Raw genomic sequence first — 28,000 nt, 5'->3', positions numbered from 1 at the left:
GATGAAATCTTGTGGACAGGTTGGGTGTGTGACAAGGATGAACTGATTAGATTTTGCTGAAGATCTGGATCCGGATTTGGCTACTATAATTTTTAAAGTGATTCTTCACCATTGAGAGATAGGACCAAAAATGATATAGTACTGTATAGCATGATATTTCAAAAAATGTATTGGGCCTGATATGTTCTATGGATCAGTCATTGTGTGGCGGAGGCATGCGCTCTACCGAGTGCCCTTCTGGTTGATGTTGGTGTTGCTCAACCTGCAAGGCCGTTGTTGCTGTTGGGAGAAGCTTTAGTGCAGCATTGTAGTTGAATCCAAATCATGATCTGTTCCAGAATGTGGTGTGCTCTCCTTTCGGAGATCCATTGAACAAAATACCTCCAAAACTTTTTGAAGAACCATGGAAGGAAATGGAAATTATGTTCAGGATCCATCAAACGAGACATAAAAGGGAACACTTTCATTGACGTTCGTCGTTATTCCTCTTTCCCTTTTTTGTTCTTCCCTTTGGCTGCAGGGATGCACCATCGACCAGGAGTAATGTCGGTGGCTTCGAATTTCGACCCAGCGACGCTTACTAGGAGCCATTCGTTTGGTGGATTTTTCGGCCAGCCGGAGAAAGGTCACCGGTAAGATTGTTCTTCCAATTCGCTCTCACACACAAATCACATTTCCTTAAACACTTTGAGGAACTTCATAAATCCGCTTCAAAATCTACTTGCTGTGTCAAGGCCCGAAGGAGTGGCCGAGTAGGCATTCATTACCATTGGAACAAATGTGTGCTCAGATTGTTGCGTCGGAAGTTTTTAAGTATCAAAGGTGATGCAGTAAACTCCCTTTATAAGTTATAATTAATTTTGTTATTGTGGTCGATGGTCCATCGATGGACAATCGCGCTTTAGCAACTTTATTGGACAGTTTCGTTTTGAAATGGCGAACAGGAACACAGTTTACCTACCCCACTGAAGGCAGACAGAGGTTATGTTTTCACCCATGTTTGTCGATCTGTTTCTTTATCTGTGAGCAGGATATCTCAAAAGGTTCCAGACGGATTTGGATAAAACTCGGTGGACAGGTTGGGGGTGTGACGAGGACAAATTGGTTGTATTTTGGTGAAGATCCGGATCTGGATATGATAATTTTATGAGTGATTCTTCACCATTGAGAGATATTGGCAAAACTATATAAAACACGATATCTCAAAAAGTTATAGACAGATTCGGATGATGAAACTTGGTGGACAAGTTTGGTGTGTGACAAGGAAGAATTGATTTGATTTTGGTGAAGATCTGGTTCCGTCCTATCATTGAGATACAAAACGTAAGGTGTTCGGCTTGGCGGAGGTGCGCGCTTCACTGACTGCTGTTCTATTTTTTATTTGCAATTATCAAACTTCATCGAGCCTCTGTTATGCCTATGGCGTCATGCTTTTAGGGGCAAAAGGGAACTGTCGGTTAAATTGTTGAAGGTGATAAAGAACTTCCTTCCCCCCCCCCCCCCCCCCACAAAAACCACAGCAGTATAATCATGTTCAGGAGCCTGAACATGAGGGGATAGCCCTACTGTAGCAACTGACATGGTTTAATATACGCTCAAAATCGTCACACCCACAGTGGATCCACAATAATCTCAGAGCAAACGTCGTGCTATGGTTTTGCCCCTCATCAATGTCATCAAGCCTTAAACTCCTACAGAGCCTCGAGAGTACACTGATGCTATTCTTTTTGCTGCTCATTATGTTTTTCACTGATTGCATGACTGCAATTACAGCAAACAGGAAGTATTTGCTAATTGTAATAATAATAATAATAATAATAATAATAATAATATTCATAATAATATTAATGAGGAGGTTTGCACTTGTACAACATAACAGAAGTAATATTAAGAAAATACACAAAATTAATTGTGTAGGTAATGTAAAATATAGGTCTTGTCAATGCGTCAGGACAAACGTAAGCTTGACTTCAGTCTTCGTTACGGACAAAATCAAAGATTTGCAAGTATATTGGTTAATCTGGTTTGTTTTTCTGTCTGGTCTGTTATTAGTCCCCTACCGGATTCACCGGAGGGTACTGTACATTTGTTTTCCATCCGTCAGTCTGTCCGTTCGTCCATTCGTCTTACTTGTAGTTTTTCAGACTTTTCCCCCATACCCTTTAACATATTCAACTGAAACTTGGTACATGACTTTATGACGATAAGTTACAGAACAAGTTTGAGTTTCAGCGCGTTTCATCAATTTTTCCCAGAGTTTTACCCTTTTTGGACTTAGAAAATATCACATATTATACATCGGTCAATTTTCAGCTGCCCTGACTCCACCCCTCTGCTTTACACACCTTTACACCCATTCTACTATAAATGGATGATGTGTGTGTTTCACATTGTAACAAAGCAGACATTAATTAATACTAATAATATTAACAATAATAATAATAACAAGAGTGTAATCCCCACCCTGGCTGGCCCAAGCACATCTGGGCTTGGTGAAAAGACAAACAAGGTTATGCTGAAGAAGTATGGCAGGCAGGTATACTACAAGGCCATGGAGACCAATGAAAATTTGGACCAATGGACCAACGGACCAACAGACCCATTAGTTCCAGGAAACAACACAAATTGGCAGGCCTCAGGCCTAAGGCATTTCGACAAAACTTAGTCCATGGCCCAGCGCAATCGGAACGATCCCAAGTATAGAACCACAATGTATTATAGATGCACATACGCCGCCGTTCACATGTTTTTGCTTAATGTCGAGACAGATCGAGGGGAAACTTCACACAAATGTTCCCCAAGCCTTGGGTGTACAAGTTTGTTCAGGAATAATTGATGGGTCACATGGTTTGGCAGCCATATTGGATTGAAGAAAAATATTAAATAATGATTTCTCTGGAACCTCTTAATTAATCGACATGAAACTTGACAGTTATGATCTAGTAGTCATGGGGAATACATGTTTTAAATTTCAACTTAATCGGACACATGATCTGGCAACCAGAATTATTTAATTTTTTTGATATGGGTTCTTTTTAAAAAAATGTTAAATTTTTTTAATAAGGCTTACTTGGCTGTTCCTGGATGGGTTTGATGGTAGAGGAGTAGCAGCTGAACTGTGAATCCTATCCAGGTTCCTCCTGATGACTTCATCTTTACTTTTTTGCTTGTTTGGATTCCTTCTAATTATTGTAATTATGATTTTTTTTTTTAACGGATAAGCACTGCAAAAAACAAAAACAGTGCCCACTTGTTCCATGAAAGCACAGAGCATGACAAATACAATTGAAAGAATAATAATACCAAAAGAATAACAAAGTGAAAGAATCATACATACAAAACAACATTTTCACAAGTACACTGCATTAGACTTTAAGTCTTTTAGGATAGTTGTGTGCTCTTGAGCAGAAAGTCTTGATCCAACACAGGACTGTACCTATTTGGTCTTCCATTTGATTTGAATTGAATTAGTTTTAATCCCATTCTGATTTCAATTAAATAATTAAAAAAAAAATGTCATGGGTCAGGATCAGGTGTCCAATCGAGGCAGGACGTCTTGGTGTCATCACTGACCTTTTTAACAGGGCATGAGGGGAGGGTGGAAATGGACAGGTGAACAGCAGTGTGGACTATTACAATGCCACACCATCTCACCAAGCCCACATTCGTTTCAACACAGGAGATACGTGAAAAGACACCAAAACCTTTCTCGATGCTGAAGGTCTCCCAGCATTGCACAAACAACCAGAAAGATGTATCCCTTTCCATATGTCCTTAATAGAGGAAAGAAAAGTCTGATAATCAATGTGTACATAGAAGGGGTGGGGTGGGGGTCTATACCTTAATTGTAAGAGCTGACCATACCTACCACCCCCCCCTCCAATCCCACAAACTCAAACGTAACAAGGTCATTAATGATGTAATCGTACTGATTGTGTTCAGACCAAGCTAGTGGAATATTTTATATGACGATAAGACAATGATAATGGTGTTCATCTACTAATTCTAACTGTTTCATTAAAATGATATTTATGATGATTACAAACATGCATGGTTGTTTAATAATGTCCTTTAACCTGCAGGCTCCATCAGACCATCTCCAATGGCATTGATCCTGAAATAACAAAATAATAAATATTTATTTATAAAATGTTGAAATTCACCAAGGATATGTGATGTATAAAATTATTTCTGGGCTCATTCTATAGGATACATCAATGCTATGTGCACAGCGGCAGTGAGGGTCCAAACGTCGAGATGGTATCGAGTTTCACACCTGCTCGTACCGCACATTCTCCATGCAGTTGTCATGTAGCACCAAGTATACTATGGCCAGAACTAAGCTTTCACCAGAATGTAAATACTTCCTGTATCCAGACAGTAACATTGAGTTTCCTCGTATTGTTCTCACACTACGTGCCCTATGCAGGAGCAGGCTTCTCACCAATCCGGGGAGCTTCACGGCTCCCGTCCGGAGGGGGCAAAGCTTGGGTGGCAGGTACATGACCACTCCCAGGATGCCACAGCCCACACGATTCGAGGAAATTCATGCCTCGGTTAAATTCGGCCTCGGGTGAGTTGAACCATTCATTTGTTCGAATGCTTATAGTTTGCAGACCATTGATGTTATGATTCACCAAGTCAAGATTTTTCAGAAGTTTTGCTTGCTCTCAACACGTCTTCTGGTTTTTTTTGTTACTTTTCTACAATGGTCTCAGGCCTGTGGAGCTTGTGCACATGTAATCACTTGTAAGATCTGAGACACAGCACAAGTTAACCGGAATTACAAAGACTTTAGTGTGGGCAATGAAAAAAACCAACACAAAGTTTTGTTTTTCTGTTGTTTCAGCAATTTATAATCCATTATCACATTGTTAAGGGTCCATGCCTGTAATTTTAAACATTTTTCATGATATGACATCACTGACCTGCTGTCACATTAGAGATTAGACCATCGTGGTTTCCTGATTGTTAGTGCTGCCTATTGTAGATGACGTAGATTGCATCTGTTTTAATCTCCCACTTGAAGTTCACATTATTAAGCGTCTCCAACAACTTCAAAAGGCAGTTACAAAAGAAAAAAAGGGTCCGAACAAGCAAAGTATTCAGCCAGGTGCGGGGGAAAGAGAACTGGGAAGTAACGCTTCATGAGAGAAGTACACCTGGAAGTCAGATTCAGTCGTTTTTACCTCCGCCACCGAAGGTGGACGGAGGTTAGGTTTTCAACTCTGTCTGTCTTTTTGTCTGTTTGTCTGTGATGATATCTCAAAAGGTTGTGGACAGATTCAGATGAGACTTTGTGGACAGGTTGGGTGTGTGACAAGGACGAATTGATTCGATTTTGCTGAAGATCCGGATCCGATTACGAGAATTAATAAAAAAAAAAGTATTTTCACCATTGAGTGATAGGGCCAAAAGATATATATATATATATATATATATATATATATATATATATATATATATATATATATATATATATATATATATATATATATATATATAGCACGATATCTCAAAACGTTGTGGACACATTTGGATAAAACTTGGTGGTTGAGTTGGATAGGTGACACGAAATAGCCGATTAGATTGTGGTTCAGGTGCGGATGAAGATCCGGCCTTTCAGTGGGATACAAAACGTAAAATACAGTTCTAGTGTTATTCTGCTGTGATCGCTATCTCCATGACTGTTAATGCTCCTCAAACCGTCGTGCCAACCTTCTGCAGCATTGCAGCATCAAGGTAATTTTCTTTCAGCAGGTAATGCAATAGCATTTCCTTGAGTGACCATTTTGGAGAAAATTACAGCCACAGAAAAGGACATGAAAATGACAAGCATGTATTGTGGTATACTGTGGTTGTGTTCTCAACAAATGTCCTGCGGTTAATTGCACCGGTTGCTGTAAAATCAACACACGAAGGGTTCATATTCTCGGCATTAACATTCAAGGCAAGATTGTTATGATAAATATTTGATGGAGTGTAGAAGAGGAAAGGGTTGGCCGTTTGCACGAAATTTTCCCATCCAACTGACACAATGACAACTACACCGCCGAGAACAGGATCTCATCTCAAAAAATAAATATTACCTCAACATTACCTTCACAACGACAACTACACCGCCTAGAACAGGATCTCATCTAAAAAAATTAATGTTACCTCAACATTACCTTCACAACGACAACGACACTGCCTAGAACAGGATCTCATCTAAAAAAATAAATATTACCTCAACATTACCTTCACAACAACAACGACACCGCCTTGAACAGGATCTCATCTAAAAAAATAAATATTACCTCAACATTACCTTCACAACGACAACTACACCGCCCATAACAGGATCTCATCTAAAAAAATAAATATTACCTCAACATTACCTTCACAACAACAACGACACCGCCTAGAACAGGATCTCATCTAAAAAAATAAATATTACCTCAACATTACCTTCACAACGACAACTACACCGCCGAGAACAGGATCTCATCTAAAAAAATAAATATTACCTCAACATTACCTTCACAACGACAACGACACCGCCCATAACAGGATCTCATCGAAAAAAATTAATGTTACCTCAACATTATCTTCACAACAACAACCACACCGCCTGGAAAGGATCTCATCTAAAAAAATTAATATCACCTCAACATTACCTTCACAACGACAACTACACCGCCTATAACAGGATCTCATCTAAAAAAAAAATATTACCTCAACATTACCTTCACAACGACAACGACACTGCCCAGAACAGGATCTCATCTAAAAAAATAAATATTACCTCAACATTACCTTCACAACGACAACTACACCGCCGAGAACAGGATCTCATCGAAAAAAATAAATATTACCTCAACATTACCTTCACAACGACAACGACACCGCCCCGAACAGGATCTCATCTAAAAAAAATTAATGTTACCTCAACATTATCTTCACAACAACAACTACACCGCCTGGAAAGGATCTCATCTAAAAAAATTAATATCACCTCAACATTACCTCCACAACGACAACTACACCGCCTAGAACAGGATCTCATCTAAAAAATATATATTACCTCAACATCACCTTCACAACGACAACGACACCGCCTAGAACAGGATCTCATCTAAAAAAAATAAATATTACCTCAACATTACCTTCACAACAACAACGACATTGCCTAGAACAGGATCTCATCTAAAAAAATAAATATTACCTCAACATTACCTTCACAACGACAACTACACCGCCTAGAACAGGATCTCATCTAAAAAAAATAAATATTACCTCAACATTACCTTCACAACAACAACGACACCGCCTAGAACAGGATCTCATCTAAAAAAAATAAATATTACCTCAACATTACCTTCACAACAACAATGACACCGCCTAGAACAGGATCTCATCTAAAAAAAATAAATATTACCTCAACATGACCTTCACAACAACAACTACACCGCCGAGAACAGGATCTTATCTAAAAAAATAAATACTAGATTGAACGTAGAATTCTTCTTACATTCGCTTCTGACTTTACCTAAAACTTGTTGACAACTGTATACGCAATCTCCGGTTACTTCGGCCTGGATTTGGGATCAGCGATCAAATAATGTAAATCACGATTAAAAATTATTTTTTGATGATGTGGGAGATATCTTTATTAAAATCAGTGGAGGAAATATACACCATGTCTGATATTATTTGGGTATTTCATGTCTCTGACGATGCCTTTATCTCCCGGCATGCATCATTCCCCATGACAAAAAAAAACGGAAACAAAAAAAACCAGAAGCAAAAACAAAACGGAAGCAAAAGGGTCATAGCCAATGACACGGATTCCAAATTTCCAGGGTATTGTGTTGTTGTTGTTGTTGTTGTTGTTTCCTATTCTCTCATGTGCACGCGTTAATTAATATTCACAAGATAGAAATAAAACCCAATCGTGTTTATACACCGCACAGCATTAAAAAACAACCGGAACCAAAAGGGTCATAGCCAACGACACGGATTCCAAATCGTCAGGGGTATTGTGTTGTTGTTGTTGTTGTTGTTGTTGTTGTTGTTTCCTATTCTCTCATGTGCACGCGTTAAGTATGAAGCTCACTGCGTTCGCTATTACCAAGCATTCCTTGAGTGGGAGTAGGGTATGACATCAACATGAAAAGGCCAAAACTATGTCCTCATTTCATACAGGTTGGAAATGATCGAAACTATTCACAGTTTGTGCATAAAACCAGACTCGGTGGCGTAATGGTCAGAGCGTCGACTCTGAGTCCGGGAGGTCAGCGGTCCAAACCCTGGCTGAGTCATACCAAAGACTTTAAAAATGATATGTGCTGCATCCTTACTTTGACGCTCAGCATTTACGAGGATAAAATCACGGACAATCCACATAGGTTGACATCCATGGGGAGGAGGAAATTCCTGCTGAAGATATGCCCGACTGAGTGCGGTGAAAATTGCGGAGCCATTCTTGTGATGTCACTCTGGTACCCAGAGTGGTCCTGAAAGTGACGGCATTTCCCCCAAGCTCGGTGGCTGTGTTTGTCTCGTCTAACAGTCCTGTGTTGTGTCTTGTGTATCTGTCTGCCCAGGTATGTGAGATGTGTGTGTGGCAGCTCCACTACTAGCATTAGACACTGAAAAAACAACAACAACAACAACAACAACAACATGCGTCATTGTGATCAGTACCGTGGTAAGCAACCCCCCTAGTCTTCAGTTTGTCCAACACTTGCAATTACCCGGCAACGAACAAGCTGTTATAACTTGGGCTACGTCGCTTAACTTTCCTGACAGGTATTTGCTTTTACTTTCCACTCTACAACACATCCTCTTTTTTCCAATTATTTAACTCTTGACCAATCATCGACTTCTGTCCCCCGATGAGAAAGCACCATCACCATCTCATGTCATCCCTCATTTCTACCTGCAATCTTTTCTTTGCCGCTTCCCCGTCTCTTTCTCACCCTCTCACATTCTCACACTCTCTCCTTTATTCCTGTTCATTCGTTCCCTGACCTGTTGCGTCCAATACTTACTTCATCCCCTTCTGTCAGTTCATACCCTCCATCACTTTGCTGTATCGTGAACCTTGATATTGTACAGAGAATAAAATGCATCCTCCAGCACAGATATTGGTTTACTCAAGTATCTGAGAAAAATCCAATGATATTTGTGTTAGTTTTCTTTTTCTTTGCAGGAGTTAGGTTCATGAAAGCACAAGGTAGAAAGAACTGACAGTGGGACAGACATCAAGGGATGAATGAATAGGTAACTCGAACGGTACTCGATGGAGCACATACCTCCACCAGGCTGACCAGTTTACGCTTGGTATCCCACTGATAGGTGAGATCTGAATACGGACCTTAACCAACTCATCCACCAAGTTTTGTCATAACTCGTCCACAATTTTTTGAGATATCTTGCTGGACATAGTTTTTGGCCCCACCTCTCAATGATGAAGAATCACTTAAAAAAATTCTCGTATCCGCATCCAGATTCAGATCTTCACTAAAATTGAATCGTCCTTGTGATACAACCCAAGCTGTCGACAAAGTTTCCTCCAAATTCGTCCACAACTTTTTGAGATATCCTGATCCCAGACAAACAAACAAACAGACAGACAGATGAGTGAAAACATAACCTCCGCCCACCTTCGGTGGCACAGGTAAAAAGGAAAGGGAAGAGGAGATGAAACTGAAACGAGCAAGTACAATGGTTGAGTTTGGAAAGGTTAATGAGGGTAATAAATATCATGAGCAGTCAGAATTGGAAATGACGAGAGATTGTGGTTGCAGTGCTTGCTTGTCGTCCTGGAGCGAAGAGTGAGACCGAAGAGCCTCTGGAATGTACTAGGAAGGTGTTCACAGTGTACGAGGTATTTTCTTGCAAATAGGCTTGCTGTAACTTCAGTTTTACAACCGATCCTGTTATATTGATGCAAGTCCAACGGTTTGATGATGAATTTGTTCCCCAAAGTGCGAAACACGCAATCGACCGACGTGACATCACCAATTTGGTGCTCGCACGTGACTTCATCTTGCATTGGGTACTGGTGCGACGACGTCGTGCTGTTTTCCCCTAAGAGCATCATCAAGTGGTAAATCTGCACGTTTTCTGGTGGGAAATGTGTCTTGGGGTAAAGATAGCTTTTCCACCCACAAACTTTATCGATGAGTAATGCCAATTACAGAGAGGCCAGATGTTGAAGTGGGTGGAATCAGTGTTTTAGATTTGTATCCCCCTCCCCCCCCCCTTTATTCACATATGGGATGTGGGTCGCACTCGTTTTATAGGCAGAATTTTCATGCTATCCCAAGTTGCCTTGAAAAGTTGCTTGGTTTTTAAACCACTGCAGTCCCCGTGCGGATGATTTGCTTGCAATGGTACCCTGTGCGGGTACATCATCAAAATGGTACCCTGTTGGGAGGCAATCCAGGATTGATCCCGATAGATCTAATAGCAGTGATATACATGTAAGGCGGAATGTTGTTTGATTTGATGGAGAACTTGAACGGTGGTGTGCTTGCCAGCGTGATGCAGATCTTGTGGTTCTTCAAAGGAAAGGTTGTCGCGGCTCAGAAAGGTTATTTCAACAGGGAGATCGAGGTTGCCGCAGTGCGTCCTCAGGATAGTACATACTGCAGCCACTAATCAACGGTGACACAGGGGGTTGTAAGGATTATGATCTTAGCTGAGGGTGGGATTATTTTTCCCACAGTTCTCTCTTTGAAGGGGGAGAGCGATCAGTGTTATTTCATGTACTCCCAACAATTCAAGCATGATCCTCATGTGAGACCTTTAGAGCTTGTAAAGGTCTTGAGATGTCAAGAGGTGAGTCATTTATTGCAGAGTGCCTAGTCTGTGTCCTATTGTAAATAATATGATCCAATGTCTGTGTCAGTTTTTTTTTTTGGTTTTGTTTACATGGTCGAGGCTCATGGAAGAGTTAGAGCAGAATGGAAGGGAGCAAAGTGGAAAGGGGGAAACACCGAGGGTAGAGTGTATGTGAGAGTGTGAGTAAGAGTAAAGGAGGTGGGGTTGTGGTGGAAGGACAGATGAGGGCGAACAAGCCTCACACAAGCCAAATGAAACGGAGCAACAAGAGGAAGGGGAAAGTGGGGATAAAATAGAAAAGGAACAAACTAACCTCCAACTAACAGGTGAAAAGAGATGAGGGAGAGAGGGAAAAAATTAAAATAACCTGGAAAAAGGGAGTGCTTGGGATTGAGGTAATTTGAGGGTATATGAGATCATGAGTACGGATTGGGGATGAACAGCTGTCTTGAAACCCTGGACGGAAGAACAGGACTGAACAGATTGGGGGAATTAGTTCCACAGGTGAGAGAAAAGAGGAACAAATGAGTGGAGGTGAACAGTGAGTCTGGATGTTGGGAGTTTAACAAGAAGAGGTTACCTGGCAGACATTTTGTACCTTGAATAAACTTGGGAGTGTCAGAGCCAAGAAAGGAGGCGAGAGAATACAAAGAGGCCACCAACCTGTCTGCGATGTGAGAGTAACAGGCCTCGACACTCAGCTTTGTCATGGGGGATCTCAATTATTTTGAGGGTCTTTCCACAGCATCAAGAAGGGCAAGGAGTGAGGCAGGGTGGCCAGCCAAAAGGGGAAAAGCAATACTCCGCAAAGCTGCGAATAAAGACCTTGGAGCTTGTCAAAAGTTTGGACAAAACGAGACAGTTTTGAGAGTTCAGCTTTGAGATTCGCCAGATGTTGTTTTACGGCTTTTCTGACAGTTGGACACACATTTGTTCCGGGCTTTGTGGAATGATCTGAGCTTGCCTTCGATCGGATTAGCCTTCCAGGAAGAGAAGGCAGGCTGTTTGAAGGCAACTGCCTCACTACAGGATTCTGTGTACCAGATGCGAAAGGATAGGTGTGATCACTGCACACGGGATGGTATAAATCTGCGCATAACGAGAAGTAATCTTGTGTGGAATGATTCCCAGGTGGTATTCATATCAGGAGAGGTGGAAATGAAGGATCAGTCTTGATATGAGAGGGCGCCTTGCAGTCTCTGTCAATCAGCTTGAGTGAACTGCCAGTTTATACGGTGCTGAGGCATCAATTTAACAAAAGCCAGTGCGATGTTGACTCTCACAAGCACACGATCAAATGAACCTGTTGGAGCAGAAGAGGAACAGGAGGTATTAGCAGGAAAATTCATCATTGCAAAGTCCAGAAAGGAGGACGTGCTGTTGGGAGAAATCAGGGTCGGTCGGTCTACTGATTGGGTGAGGCCCATGGAGGTGCAGAAGTCATTTGCTGCAATTCCATGACTGGTTGAAGTGATACCAACACCCAGCCAATTGGCATGATGACACTTGAAATCACCGTATATGAGGAAGCGAGAGAGTTGGGATGGGTGGTTATAAGATGGTCCATGTTGGCAGAGAGGGAGATCTAAATGGAGTCATCCCTGTAAGGACGGTACAGCACACAAACAGGAGGTGGTGGCATATGGGAAAGCACAGCCAAAAGTACTCCTGGGGCTTCAGAGTGGGAATGGTATGACATGGACAGTGGGAAATGGAGTTCTTGATATAAAGTGCATCTTCACCACCGGATCGGTGTTCAGGCCTGTCAAACTGGAAAAGACAACACGCACAGAGTGACACAGAGTAATCAGGGAAATCCTGAAGGAGGCAGGACTTTCATCTCCTCCTTAACTACTGGTCACACAAAAAGGAAGTGCAGGGCGAAGTCTTGCACTGCAAAGAGGCAAGTCCCATGTGGCAAAGGGGCAAGTCCCATGTAGCAAAGGGGAAAGTTCTATGTGGCAAAGGGGCAAGTTCCATGGGGTAAAGGGGCAAGTCCCATGTGGCAAAGGGGCAAGTTCTATGTGGCAAAGGGGCAAGTCCCATGCGGCAAAGAGGCAAGTGTAAACGGCAAAGGGGCAAGTCCCACACGGCAAAGGGGCAAGTCCCACACGGCAAAGGGGCAAGTCCCACACGGCAAAGGGGCAAGTCCCACACGGCAAAGGGGCAAGTCCCACACGGCAAAGCGGCAAGTCCCACGTGGCAGAGGCAAGTCCCACACGGCAAAGGGGCAAGTCCCATGTGGCAAAGAGGCAAGTCCAACACGGCAAAGAGGCAAGTCCCACATGGCAAAGGGGCAAGTCCCACGTGGCAAAGAGACAAGTCCCACATGGTATAAGAGGCAAGTCCCACGTGGCAAAGGGGCAAGTCCCACATGGTATAAGAGGCAAGTCCCACGTGGCAAAGAGGCAAGTCCCACATGATATAGGAGGCAAGTCCCACATGGTATAAGAGGAAAGTCCCACGTGGTATAAGAGGCAAGTCCCACGTGGCAAAGAGGCAAGTCCCACGTGGCAAGTCCCACGTGGCAAAGAGGCAAGTCCCACACGGCAAAGGGGCAAGTCCCATGCGGCAAAGAGGCAAGTCCCATGTGGCAAAGAGGCAAGTCCCACACGGCAAAGGGGCAAGTCCCATGCGGCAAAGAGGCAAGTCCCACGCGGCAAAGAGGCAAGTCCCACACGGCAAAGGGGCAAGTCCCACGCGGCAAAGAGGAAAGTCCCACACGGCAAAGCGGCACGTCCCACGTGGCAAAGAGGCAAGTCCCACATGGTATAAGAGGCAATTCCCACGTGGCAAAGAGGCAAGTCCCACATGGTATAAGAGGCAAGTCCCACATGGTATAAGAGGCAAGTCCCACATGGTATAAGAGGCAAGTCCCACATGGTATAAGAGGCAAGCCCCACGTGGCAAAGAGGCAAGTCCCACGTGGCAAAGAGGCAAGTCCCACGTGGCAAAGAGGCAAGTCCCACACGGAAAAGGGGCAAGTCTCACATGGTATAAGAGGCAAGTCCCACATGGTATAAGAGGCAAGTCCCATGTGGCAAAGGGGCAAGTCCCACGTAGCAAAGAGGCAAGTCCCACACGGCAAAGGGGCAAGTCCCACATGATATAAGAGGCAAGTCCCACATGGTATAAGAGGCAAGTCCCACGTGGCAAGAGGCAAGTCCCACGTGGTAAAGGGGCAAGTCCCTCGTGGCAAAGTGGCAAGTCCCACACAGCAAATGGGCAAGTACCACATGTTATGAGGCAAGTCCCACACGGTAAAGAGGCAAGTCCCATGTGGCAAAGGGGCAAGTCCCACACGGCAAAGAGGCAAGTCCCACACGGCAAAGGGGAAAGTCCCACGCGGCAAAGCGGCAAGTCCCACGTGGCAAAGAGGCAAGTCCCACGTGGCAAAGAGGCAAGTCCCACATGGTATAAGAGGGAAGTCCCACATGGTATGAGAGGCAAGTCCCACATGGTATAAGAGGAAAGTCCCACATGGTATAAGAGGAAAGTCCCACGTGGCAAAGAGGTAAGTCCCACGTGGCAAAGAGGCAAGTCCCACGTGGCAAAGAGGCAAGTCCCACGTGGCAAAGAGGCAAGTCCCACGTGGCAAAGAGGCAAGTCCCACGTGGCAAAGAGGAAAGTCCCACGTGGCAAAGAGGCAAGTCCGACGTGGCAAAGAGGAAAGTCCCACGTGGCAAAGAGGGAAGTCCCACGTGGCAAAGAGGAAAGTCCCACGTGGCAAAGAGGAAAGTCCCACGTGGCAAAGAGGCAAGTCCCACGTGGCATGAGGCAAGTCCCACGTGATATAAGAGGCAAGTCCCACATGGTATAAGAGGCAAGTCCCACATGATATAAGAGGCAAGTCCCACGTGGTATAAGAGGCAAGTCCCACGTGGCAAAGAGGCAAGTCCCACGTGGCAAAGAGGCAAGTCCCACGTGGCAAAGAGGCAAGCCCCACGTGGCAAAGAGGCAAGCCCCATGTGGCAAAGCGGCAAGTCCCACGTGGCAAAGGGGCAAGTCCCACATGTTATCAGAGGCAAGTCCCACGCGGAAAAGAGGCAAGTCCCATGTGGCAAAGGGGCAAGTCCCACATGGCAAAGAGGCAAGTCCCACGTGGCAAAGAGGCAAGTCCCACACGGCAAAGGGGCAAGTCCCACACGGCAAAGCGGCAAGTCCCACGTGGCAAAGAGGCAAGTCCCACATGGTATAAGAGGCAAGTCGCACGTGGCAAAGAGGCAAGTCCCACGTGGTATAAGAGGCAAGTCCCACGTGGTATAAGAGGCAAGTCCCACGTGGCAAAGAGGCAAGTCCCACGTGGTATAAGAGGCAAGTTCCACGTGGCAAAGAGGCAAGTCCCACGTGGTATAAGAGGCAAGTTCCACGTGGCAAAGAGGAAAGTCCCACGTGGCAAAGAGGAAAGTCCCACGTGGCATAGAGGCAAGTCCCACGTGGCAAAGAGGCAAGTCCCACACGGCAAAGGGGCAAGTCCCACATGGTATAAGAGGAAAGTCCAACATGGCAAAGGGTCAAGTCCCACGTGGCAAAGAGGCAAGTCCCACACAGCAAAGGGGCAAGTCCCACATGTTATAAGAGGCAAGTCCCACGCAGTAAAGAGGCAAGTCCCATTCGGCAAAGGGGCAGGTCGCACACGGCAAAGAGGCAAGTCCCACGTGGCAAAGAGGCAAGTCCCACACGGCAAAGGGGCAAGTCCCACACGGCAAAGGGGCAAGTCCCACACGGCAAAGGGGCAAGTCCCACACGGCAAAGCGGCAAGTCCCACGTGGCAAAGAGGCAAGTCCCACACGGCAAAGGGGCAAGTCCCATGCGGCAAAGAGGCAAGTCCCACACGGCAAAGAGGCAAGTCCCACACGGCAAAGGGGCAAGTCCCATGCGGCAAAGAGGCAAGTCCCACACGGCAAAGAGGCAAGTCCCACATGGCAAAGGGGCAAGTCCCACGCGGCAAAGAGGCAAGTCCCACACGGCAAAGCGGCAAGTTCCACATTGCAAAGGGGCAAGTCTCACATGGTATAAGAGGCAAGTCCCACATGGTATAACAGGCAAGTCCCATGCGGCAAAGGGGCAAGTCCCACGTAGCAAAGAGGCAAGTCCCACACGGCTAAGGGGCAAGTCCCACATGGTATAAGAGGCAAGTCCCACATGGTATAAGAGGCAAGTCCCACATGGTATAAGAGGCAAGTCCCACGTGGCAAGAGGCAAGTCCCACGTGGCAAAGGGGCAAGTCCCACGTGGCAAAGAGGCAAGTTCCACACGGCAAAGGGGCAAGTCTCACATGGTATAAGAGGCAAGTCCCACATGGTATAAGAGGCAAGTCGCACGTGGCAAAGAGGCAATTCCCACATGATATAGGAGGCAAGTCCCACATGGTATAAGAGGCAAGTCCCACGTGGTATAAGAGGCAAGTCCCACGTGGCAAAGAGGCAAGTCCCACGTGGTATAAGAGGCAAGTTCCACGTGGCAAAGAGGAAAGTCCCACGTGGCAAAGAGGAAAGTCCCACGTGGCAAAGAGGCAAGTCCCACGTGGCAAAGAGGCAAGTCCCACACGGCAAAGGGGCAAGTCTCACATGGTACAAGAGGCAAGTCCCACATGGTATAAGAGGCAAGTCCCATGCGGCAAAGGGGCAAGTCCCACGTAGCAAAGAGGAAAGTCCCACGTGGCAAAGAGGCAAGTCCCACGTGGCAAAGAGGCAAGTCCCACACGGCTAAGGGGCAAGTCCCACATGGTATAAGTGGCAAGTCCCACATGGTATAAGAGGCAAGTCCCACATGGTATAAGAGGCAAGTCCCACGTGGCAAGAGGCAAGTCCCATGTGGCAAAGGGGCAAGTCCCACGTGGCAAAGAGGCAAGTCCCACACAGCAAAGGGGCAAGTCCCACATGTTATAAGAGGCAAGTCCCACGCGGTAAAGAGGCAAGTCCCATGTGGCAAAGGGGCAAGTCCCACATGGCAAAGAGGCAAGTCCCACGTGGCAAAGAGGCAAGTCCCACACGGCAAAGGGGCAAGTCCCACACGGCAAAGCGGCAAGTCCCACGTGGCAAAGAGGCAAGTCCCACATGGTATAAGAGGCAAGTCCCACGTGGCAAAGAGGCAAGTCCCACATGATATAGGAGGCAAGTCCCACATGGTATAAGAGGCAAGTCCCACGTGGTATAAGAGGCAAGTCCCACGTGGCAAAGAGGCAAGTCCCACGTGGTATGAGAGGCAAGTTCCACGTGGCAAAGAGGAAAGTCCCACGTGGCAAAGAGGAAAGTCCCACACAGCAAAGGGGCAAGTCCCACATGGTATAAGAGGAAAGTCCAACATGGTATAATAGGTAAGTCCCATGCGGCAAAGGGGCAAGTCCCACGTGGCAAAGAGGCAAGTCCCACACGGCAAAGGGGCAAGTCCCACACGGCAAAGGGGCAAGTCCCACACGGCAAAGGGGCAAGTCCCACATGGTATAAGAGGCAAGTCCCACGTGGCAAGAGGCAAGTCCCACGTGGCAAAGGGGCAAGTCCCACGTGGCAAAGAGGCAAGTCCCACACAGCAAAGGGGCAAGTCCCACATGTTATAAGAGGCAAGTCCCACGCAGTAAAGAGGCAAGTCCCATGCGGCAAAGGGGCAGGTCCCACACGGCAAAGAGGCAAGTCCCACGTGGCAAAGAGGCAAGTCCCACACGGCAAAGGGGCAAGTCCCATGCGGCAAAGAGGCAAGTCCCACGCGGCAAAGAGGCAAGTCCCACACGGCAAAGGGGCAAGTCCCACGCGGCAAAGAGGAAAGTCCCACACGGCAAAGCGGCAAGTCCCACGTGGCAAAGAGGCAAGTCCCACATGGTATAAGAGGCAAGCCCCACCTGGCAAAGAGGCAAGTCCCACGTGGCAAAGAGGCAAGTCCCACACGGAAAAGGGGCAAGTCTCACATGGTATAAGAGGCAAGTCCCACATGGTATAAGAGGCAAGTCCCACATGGTATAAGAGGCAAATCCCACGTGGCAACGAGGCAAGTCCCACGTGGCAAAGGGGCAAGCCCCACGTGGTATAAGAGGCAAGTCCCACACGGAAAAGAGGCAAGTCCCACGTGGCAAAGGGGCAAGCCCCACGTGGTATAAGAGGCAAGTCCCACACGGAATAGAGGCAACAGTGTCCATGACAACAATTTCGCCTCCATTGTAATCAAATGGGATATTTTTGTTATTTTTGATTGTCAAACCTCAGAAAGTTTTCAACATATCAGATTGAAACTTAAACATCTTATGTGCCTGCATGTGCAGTCGATGTGTATAGAATCTGGTAAAAATTAGTCAAAGGTGAGGCCCAATGCCATCCAAAACATGTAAAACACGGAATATGCGGCAATTAGAAAACCCGGATCCTGTAATTTTTTAAAGTGATTCTTCACCTTTGAGAGATGGGACTAAAAACTATATAGAGCACAACATCTCAAAAAAAAAAATGTGGATGGATTATAACAAAACTAGGTGTGTGAGTTTGGTAGGTGACAAGAACAAGCTCATTCGATTTTGGTTAAGGTCTGGATCCAGATCCGGCCTATCACTGGGATACAAAACATAAACCGTTCAGATTGACGGAGGCATGCCCTCGACCGAGCGCCGTTCTAGTTTTAACATATAATCACATGGTTTCATGGAGGGGTTAAACAAGGGGGTACAGGTTCACAGCCTGATAGGGGATCAAAGAGGATTGGGGAAGAGAGAGACATGGTACACAAGTCGATGAGTTACAGAAAGTTATGGGGTAGAAGGGGTTGGCGGAGTTGGGGGGGCATCAGGAGTCGGTGGATCATCAGCAATACATTGTGCCTGCATAGCACCAATATGGTGGTTTACAGTTGGTTTCAGAGTGGGCCCAAAAATTGTAAGTTCAAATAGATAAGTATGCAAATTGACAGCCCATAATGTATGCTATTCCTTGGGCAGAGACTTTCAAGAATTGTTTTACTAACTCAGACTCCACTTTTTTTTATTTCTCAGGGAATGTCTGGAGTTGAACCAGAATGATCTTGAAAACCTCCAATCACAGATGAACGGTATTCGACGAGACTCGCGCTTGGTAAGTAATAAGCTGTAAAGGGCAAGTTTAAGAGGCTGATGGTTGGCATTTTACTTCTTCACAAACCTCGATCATTCATCCCACTTGGGGTATTGATAAAGGCATGCAGCGTAAAACGCGGGATTCAGCAATTGGTTCAGGTCCGTCCGTCCGTCCGTCCATCTTATCGGTTTATGATGGTGAGCTTATGATTGAGGAACAACTTATTCAAATTGAATGTTACATTTTGAACATGAATAGGAAGATTATATTTTGATTACAATGGGATTATGATATTTTGAACATGAATCGGATCTTCCAAAAACATGAAAACAAGACAAGTTTGCTGTTTTACTGTATGTTGGCTCTGAACTTGTCCCGACCCCACATGTGCAGAGAGAAGCGAGATAATATTTTTTAATCTGTCTGTCTGCCTGGCAGCGAAACAAAATTGAAAATCATTCCAAAGAGGAAATTTACTGTTTTTAACGACGTTGTAAAGGACCCAAACAACAAGCACAAATAACTAACGTAACGTGTTAGATAGGGTGCTGTAATAGACACGAGGTAAAATGTTGTTAAAACCCAGAATTAATTCGTTTATACACCTTTAGACATCTTAAAACCTTTAGTCAATTGGAATTATATAGTTGAACACTGTAGAACACAAACAAATTGCCTTTCCTACACTTCCAAGAGCCTCCCGTTAAGTAGTACTTGGACATGTTCTTGGACAAAAATGTGGAATAAATGACCAAATTTTTGGTGTTTATGGTGTGGGGAGTGAGTGCTGTTTAAAGTGTGAAAGCAATACTTCTATTGGAGGGATTTATTCCCAGTTCATGTAGATGAGATATAGGGGACTGGAGGATTTCAAAAATGGAAGCCGCAAACTGCTCGTCATTGGTTTAGCAAATTGGTAGTTGGAAATAATAGTTGGAGTGCAAATATGTAGTTGTGGGCTGGGAGTGTTTGCTTGAGAGGTAGAAATAGAGTTGACGGAGCCGAGTCTTGGGGCTTCCTTAGCGGCTGAGAGCCGCCAGCGATGCCAGAAGGGAGAGTGAGCTTTGAAGTGCAGAGTTTCCAGCATGGGTTTGCCACGAGAACATGGTGGATGCCAAGAGGAGCCGCTTGGTTGGAGCTCGAGAAGGCCCCACAATTAGGGAGTGCATTGTAGATCCCCCAGGTTATCCGCAAAGGTCTCGGGTGCCATCGAGAGTTAGAGCCAGGTGAGGAGGTTTGAGTTGTGGTCACACTGCCCAGCCAGATAATTGTATCAGATCACAAAGTTAGGAAGAATTATGAGGGCCATACCCAAATTCATAGGAGGGGACCTGCAAGCTAAGCAGTATGTAAATAGGTCATCAGGACCACCATAATGAGTTGAAAAGTAAAGAGAACACGTGTTTCGATTATGCACCTGTGATTCGATGAGATTCGTTCCTCCGCACCATGCAATGAGCGTCTGCCACTGGTAAGAACAGAGTAGGGGAATTGGCATTTGCGAGGACCCGCTGAGTCTCAAATTGTTGGATCAGGGGTTGTGCCACTTGGCTATTCTCTGCACCAGCGAGCTAAGTGTGGCTCCACCGGATCAGCCTGTCAGCCACACTAACATTTCGTCCTGAGAAGAAGACAAAAAATATCCTCCCCATGCTCTCTCCTACCTGACCACCTGCCGACACCTGCTGCTAGCCAGCAACATCCAGCTCCCAGCCTGCCAAGCGTCACTACTGCCAGCTGCAAGACGAGCCTGCTGCCATTGCTGCAATGAACCTTTGCCTTGGTTTGTAACTCCAATTAGCAACAACCAGGATCGATGTCTCAGAAGCTCTTTGCCACTCCAGTCCCCCTCCCACCCTGTGTCCGTCTCTTTTCCCTCTTTTTCCCACCATAAATCATACTTTCAATTATTTCCAATTGTGCTTTCTCACCTCCTCCGCCATGTTCTGTGGGGACATGGTGAACCCATGTGTATGGCTTCCACATATAGTCCGATGAGATGGCGATGCAATACAGCTTGCAATTGGCCAGACCCGCTGGCATCCTGAGAGTGGGCTGACCGTGGGAAGCCGCCATCCCAGTGGTCATGTCACCCCAAGTGAGGGGCAAGAGGAGATGGAAGGGGGAGCATGTTAACACCTGAGGAACAGCATTTTCTCTCTTTTTCCGGGACTCTCATTGACGCAGGACACTCTTTTGCCAGATATGTTCCTTCGTGCTGGACCATTATTCTGGTTGCTGCTCTCTCTGGTTGGTATGGGTCTCTTAAACTCCAATCCGTGCCATCCCTCAGAGACACTGAACACTTAAAAAAGTCTTGCTTGGTTCTGTGTGAATGTGTGTGCGTGAGTGCGTGTTCAGGCCATGAGAAGGGTTAGCTTTATTGTAATGCTGTATCAAGGGTTTTCTTTTTTAATCATCATCCTTAATCTGTCTCATCCCGCTGGATCTGTCACTTTACATGTTTCATGCTCCTGTCCCTTTTATTTAATAAATCCATTCCATATGTCATAAGCCTGTGCATGCCTGCTTTGCCACTCACCTCCAGTCCGCCGCTCGTTTCGACATAATTCATTATCTTTGGGGGCAATTAAAGGGAATTGCAACGAATCTTGATTACTGGTGTGGCATTAGCTCAGGCTCTGAATCGGATTGCTCAGCACACCGCTCGGATGAGCAATCGATGAAATTGGCATTAATGCGGCCATTCACAGGAGTTGTACCTCCCGGCGTGGATGTTCACCCTTCACATGACAGTGTCTATCATGAGGACCTTCAATGATGGATGCTCTTTTTTTTTCTCATCAGTAATGTCGATAAAATGTGTTCTAAAATTTTTTAGAATTTAGTGCACTAACTTCACCTTTTCTGCGCAGGGATTTTGTTATGAACTTGACAAGGTAAGCATGATCCTTGTGTTTTTTTTTTAATACAAAGGTCAGGGTTCACAGATGAGATTGTAATGCAAGTTTGTGATTGCCTCTGGACATTCTCACATCAGGATGATTGTTTCTAATGACCATTTTTATTTGCCTTATCATATGTTTTAAAAAAAATAATTGATTATTTTCCACTCCACCAAGCTGACTAAGTTGATTGGAAGGATTTTACATTTTAATATCCACTCAACAGCGATGGAAGGGCCCTTGAATGCAGCACCTGGATCTTAAATCACCTGAATAGATTAAAAAGTGAAGAAAACTTCTCGTTCAGACTGTGCCAGGGCAGCAAGTGCGACGGACATGGAAAACTTTGTCTGCTGTGCCCACGAGTTGTAGGTCAAGGCCACTCACCTGAGTCTTGTGGGCACAAAGCGCTTTCTTGATTGGTTGGTTGCAGCCCTGCTACATGGTCCAAACACACTGCATCTTCACAACTATGGTCATTCTACTTTGTTTCCCCCCCCCAGCCCATGTCCTCACCCTTCTCCTCACAACCCTAAGAGAAAGAGAAAGAGAGCAAGAGAGCAAGAGAGCAAGAGAGCAAGAGAGCAAGAGAGCGGAAAAAAAACCCAGAGGTTACTAATATACCTGCAATGTGAGAGCAGCAGACATATTGCTTCAGCCTCATTGTGCTGCTTGATTAAAAACAAAACCTATCAAAGGGCGGAGGAGCTCCTTGTGAGCCAACGGCCATCCATATCTAGTGCCCAACTGTGTCTGCAGACGTCCTCCTGCAGTTGGGTTACTTTTTTTTTATTTGGAGGTTGGTGGCAGGATTTGTACTCTGGCCACCGGAAAACGCTTCATCCCACAAAACATACCAAAAGCAAAAACAAATTTGAAAACCCACTCTGTGGGAGTACCTCCTGTGCAGCTGTCCTTTGTCGGGCAGCGCACCAGATGACGGGATTGGGGCAAAGCCTTCGTGACCCCCAATATTTGATGATAGGAGGGAAACCATGGGGTAACCTTCCAGGGTCAGATAGCGGTAGTGTGTGTCGGGGTGGTGCTGTGATGTCATGCACCAGATGGTGGTCTCCTTGGGTTAACCTTTGGGTGGGTGCCTGGAATGTCCTATCCCGAAGAGAGGATGATCACCTGCCTGTTATTATCTGAGCTCAAGCATTTGGACTTCGGTACTGCAGCAATCTCTGAGGTTCAGAGACCGGATTGTGGCGAGATCATGAACGGTGGTTACATCTACTGTTGGTCTAGTTACTCTGATGGTTACCATACCCAAGGAGTTGCTGCATCTGTGTCCAAAAAGCTGACTCCAATGATAATTGAGGTAACACCGGTCAACGAGCGTATTATGAGACGAAGCATTCGTCACTCCTTGGATGTCGTTTCCCTGGTCTCTGTATTTTCTCCGACTGATGCAAGTGACCTCACCGTGAAGGACGCATTCTATGCCACACTCGATTCTGTGGTTGATCAGTGCCCCAGGCGCGATACTCTTCTATTCTTTGGGGATTTGATGCATCAACTGGAACTGATAGGGATGGTTATGAGACGGTGTTGGTCCCCATGGGTCTGGAACTGTGAACCAGAATAGCACTAAGTTCCTTGACTTTGCTAGAAGTCATGGACTTAGGGTGGCTGGTTCATGGTTTCAGCGCCCACAGGCTCATCGCAAGACTTGGTATTCCAACGCTGGCAGTGCGGCAAAGAAGATTGACCAAGTGCATATTAATGGTCGCTGGAGGATGATCCATAACTGCAGGGTCGACCGAAGCGTACAGTTCCTCAATACTGACCACAAGCTTGTTGTCGCAAATCTGAAGTTACAGCTTAAATCTAGGAGAATAGCACCATCCCAGCTGAAGCTGGATGTTGGCAAGTTCAAGGATGAGAGGGGAGCTGAGGAGTTTGCAAACAGGTTGAGTGGAGAATTGGGGAGTCTGGGTGCTTTGGGGGATCTTCAAGAGTTATGGATTACCTTCAAGGCCTTGATGTTGCCAGTGGATGTCTTGGAACTCACCGCAGGGCAAAGAAGAATTTTGTCTCTCAAGGGACACTGGATACCATTGACCAGAGTCGCAGGGCCAGGCTGAATGGAAGAGCTGAGCTGTTCAGGGAGCTGAGGCGTAAAACTGTACGTGCGCTAAGGGTGGACAAGGAGGCCTATGTGCAAGGAATCTGTGAGGGGGTAGAGCATCACCTGTGGTCAAATGATTCTCGTCCTGCTTACAGGGGAAGTCACACATTGCATTCCTCCAAGCCCATCCCTCGGTGTACTGCAGTTACAGCAGAGGGTTGTTAGCTCTTGACAGAGGAGTCCGAAGTGAAGGCCCGCTGGTCCGGTTATTTTGAGCGGCTGTACCAGGCTGATCCACCAGCTGTGGAGTTGGTTGTCAGGGGTGTTACTATCCCTGTTGCTGACCCTTCAATCAATTGCAGTCCAACTTCATTTGTGGAAACACAGGCTGCGGTGAACTGGTTGAAATGGGGGTAAAGCTCCTGGGATCTGTGGCATCCATGCTGAACTTGTCAAGGCTGGTGGAAATTCTGTACTTATGTCATTGCATGCAGTTCTGTGCTCTGCCTGGAACACAGCAATTGTCCAAACTGACTGGAAGAGGGGCCTTGTTGTCCCCCTCTGGAAAGGGAAGGGTGATCGCCAAGACTGCCACAACTACCGAGGGGTGATGTTACTCTCAGTGCCGGGCAAGGTCTTTGCTTGGATAATTATTGATAGTGTTCACCACCATCTGCTTGAGCACCAGCGTCCAGAGCAGTCAGGATTTTCACCAAAGAGATCAATGGTTGACCGTATCCTTGTTCTTCGGGTCCTCACCGAATGTAGGCGAGAGTTTCGGCAGGGGCTGCTTGCCACCTATGTTGATCTCTGTAAAGCATTCGATTCAGTGAATCGGGATACCCTCTGGACGATTCTTGGTTTTCATGGGGTGGCACCAATACTGATCAATCTGATGTCTGAACTGTACTCTGGAACTGAGAGTGCTGTGAGATGTGGCGATACCATCGCCGACTTATTTCCAGTTGCTACTGGAGTTCATTAAGGGTGTGGATTGGCCCTCACACTATTCAGCACTTGTATGGACTGGATTATGGGGAGGATGTCGGACAAATCAAGTTGTGGTGCATTGTTTGGGAATGTCAAGATGTCTGACCTTGATTTCGCAGACGATGCAGTCATCTCTGCGGAGACTCTGGATATCATTTTGGGGGCCCTCGGGGTGCTGAATGACGCGTCAGAGCCAATGGGATTACAGGTTTCTTGGGTCAAAACTAAGATCCAGGCTTTCATTGACATTTTGGATGCTGCTGTCCTGTCTGCCTGTTTGTGGTGAGGATGTTGAGGTCATGAAGAGATTCACTTACCTTTGCAGTGATATTCATGTCTCTGCTGGCTGTGAGCCAGAGGTCAACAGACGTCTGGGTTCAGCCTGGGGAGTAATGGATTCACTCAATCATGGGGTGTGGCGCTGATGGGACTTGTGCGGGAGGACGAAAGTTTGAGTCTTCAGGTCCTTTGTGCTTCCATTCTTGCTCTATAGATGTGAGACTTGGACTCTGACCAGGAATCTGAGATGGCGACTTACCTCCTTTGGTACCAGGTCTCTTCGGAGAATCCTTGGCTATTGCTGTTCAAACTTTGTGTCCAACGAGCGGTTGCTGAGAGAGACTCAATTGAGATTTGTTACCTGCATAGTCTGTGAGTGTCAGCTGCGGCTGTATGGACATGTGGCTCATTTTCCTGATGCTGATCCTGCTCATCAGGTTCTCTCAGCGAGGGACCCTCATCAGTGGAGGAGGCCAATGGGCTGACCACATGCCTCTTGGTTGCAGCAGATTGCTCAACATCTCATGGAGATGGGGATGGGCCAGGCATCTGCCTCATGGATGGGCAGATGGAGGCCCTTGGAGTACGGGTGGGAAGTGGTCGCAGCGACGTGCTGCTCCGGTGCATGCTCCCATACCTGACGACACCGTGGGGAAAACCCGAAAATGTTGAGAGCTTCAGATTGCACATATTCCAGGAGGGACAGGTGTGATGTTGGGGTGCTCGTCTCTATGGGAAAGTGGTACTCCATTGAGTTATGAACAAAGTCCTTGTCAGATGTGCGTTGCCATTCTGATTTTTAAAGAAATAACTTGGAACTATGGAATATGCCCAGTCTGGGGCTGTTTTTGTGGTCCAGTTGTGTGATGTGTCAGACCACAAGGGAATGTGCCTGAGAGTGAACCCAAGAGGCTCAAAAGATTGAACTTCTTCCAGTTGCTGACTTTGGAAATATATGCAGGGTGGGTTTATTTGACAATCCTTCTGTAGTACCCGCGTGAGATTGACATCTTCCTGGACTGAAAGACGTACCATTTATCGGATGAGCATATACTTAATTATTTCGGATGAGCATCTACTTAATTTATCAGTTCAGCATCATTGACATGCCCGAAGATGTATATTCAGAGGCAACAGTCGTGTACAAACACATTTCCCCATTATAAGCTTACATCTCCACGGGCCATCTCGAGTACGTCTCTGAGGCACGCAAAATGTCCACAATACATTCCACGAGTTAAAACTGTGAAGGTATGATGGGATATCAGTCTTTGTGAATGATAGCATTTGGTCTTCATTGGCAGAAAAGATAAACCACAAATTTTTACCAATTGAAGTTGATAAGAGTATGTTTACCGCCGTGGGAAAGGAAGTGCGGCTGAGGCCTCGAGAATTATCGCTCTGTCAGAGCAAAGATGTCGGTGGGAGAGGATTACAGTGTGAGATACTGAACCAAAGATCAAAGGGACTGGATGTGAGATCAAGTATCAAATGGTGTAGTGAGGGTTTACCTTGTCTTCGGCAAAAGTCAAAGACCAAATGGATTGGATCAAACATGAGGAGTGAAAGATCAAGGGTCAAAAGACCATGACAAAGGAAGAAAAAAAAAAGGATATAGGATGTAGAATAAGAAGATAACAAGGAGGAGAGGGAAAGAAAATTAGACAAACAAAAATAAAGATGAAAGAGTAATTGGTAAAGAGATTCCACAGATCGTCATGTGTTGGCTCACGTGTGAAATCAATAACCATGCTCATCTTGTCATTTTCACTTCTTCCTTCCGCAAAATCCTCTGGCATTTTCTTATTTTGCTCATTCTCATATCCTATGCCACTCCCCCAACCGCTCTGCAAGTGCCATACTTCACTTGTTTAGGAGGAACTTGTGGCGTTGAGTTCTGGCACATGTGCAGATTCCTTGAATCGATGTAAACGGCTGTTTTGAGCTCCTCATCAAAAAGCAAAACGAACATCCAGTTCCAAGTCGGCCTAGTGCGGTGGAAACAACATGCACCTTTTTCTTGTGACGTTGTAAGACTTTGTTCAATTTGAGATAATGATCGATCGGAAAGATTTAGCCTCTCCTTTCTTAACCAATGTCATCTCTGCCTCCACCTGCACTGTGTTCTTGTTTGCAGCAAATCAAAGCCACCGAGAGGTTCATTCGGCGAATTGAATTCCACCTAAGCAAGGTCTGTGTTGATGTGCGGTGTCTGAGAAGTGTTCTGCGTCAACTAAAAAGGAGGAAATGAATGCATTAACCGGCAGTGGTTGTTACACGGTGTGTCCACATATTACTGTTACAAAATCAAACTGTAATAAAAAAATAATTATGAAATGAGATATAATGATGCGGTTTAATTGCATGCGAAAGAACATTTCTCAAAGTTTTATTGACTTTTTTGGGGGGTTTTGAGGAGTCTCCTGTGACACCTCGTGTCACAGGAGACATTTACTGCAGATGGCATCCCAACAATAAAAAGCGCAGTGTGTTGCTTGATTTATAGTGACCAAATCAGCTACACAGGTTCAACAAAACTTTACAATGACCCCAAGGAAGCCGGACACCATCGAAAAAACACTGTGTGATGGCACTAAAAGTTGATGAAGACTGGTCACAAGACTAGTTTACGAAGGTTGCAGAGGAAGGTAGCAGGCTTACCAGGCACAAGTTGTGAGGGTGTTGAATACGCTCGTGAGTTGTTCAAGTGCAGTTTCCATTTGGATTTGGATGATGATCTTGACAAATCTCGACAATAAACATTGAGTTATGATATTTCACATGTGGCAAACTGCATCATTGTTTGTAGCTCTGTTAAGCTCATGCCTTTTAGGTTGAGCCCATTTCATTTTTTTGTTTTGTTATGGATTGAATTTGGTTTG

General features: G+C 45.6%; 1 protein-coding gene across 5 annotated transcripts in view; it reads left to right on the top strand.

The window, feature by feature from the left end:
• Positions 1-28,000, top strand: part of RIPOR2 (RHO family interacting cell polarization regulator 2) — a 193,160-nt gene that overhangs the window by 70,293 nt on the left and 94,867 nt on the right. For all 5 annotated transcript variants that reach the window (XM_085845225.1, XM_085845220.1, XM_085845224.1 and 2 more), the window contains 5 exons: positions 521-632; positions 4,430-4,573; positions 18,809-18,887; positions 21,746-21,769; positions 27,256-27,309. In XM_085845225.1, coding sequence (XP_085701351.1) covers positions 521-632; positions 4,430-4,573; positions 18,809-18,887; positions 21,746-21,769; positions 27,256-27,309 — 413 coding nt within the window. The remainder of the gene's footprint in view (positions 1-520; positions 633-4,429; positions 4,574-18,808; positions 18,888-21,745; positions 21,770-27,255; positions 27,310-28,000) is intronic.

Source organism: Eptatretus burgeri, chromosome 11 (genome assembly GCF_056783735.1).
Source record: "Eptatretus burgeri isolate ZD-2024b chromosome 11, Ebu_testis_v1, whole genome shotgun sequence".
In the NCBI taxonomy this organism is placed as follows: Eukaryota; Metazoa; Chordata; class Myxini; order Myxiniformes; family Myxinidae; genus Eptatretus; species Eptatretus burgeri.
This window is presented reverse-complemented; position numbering and strand designations above follow the sequence as displayed.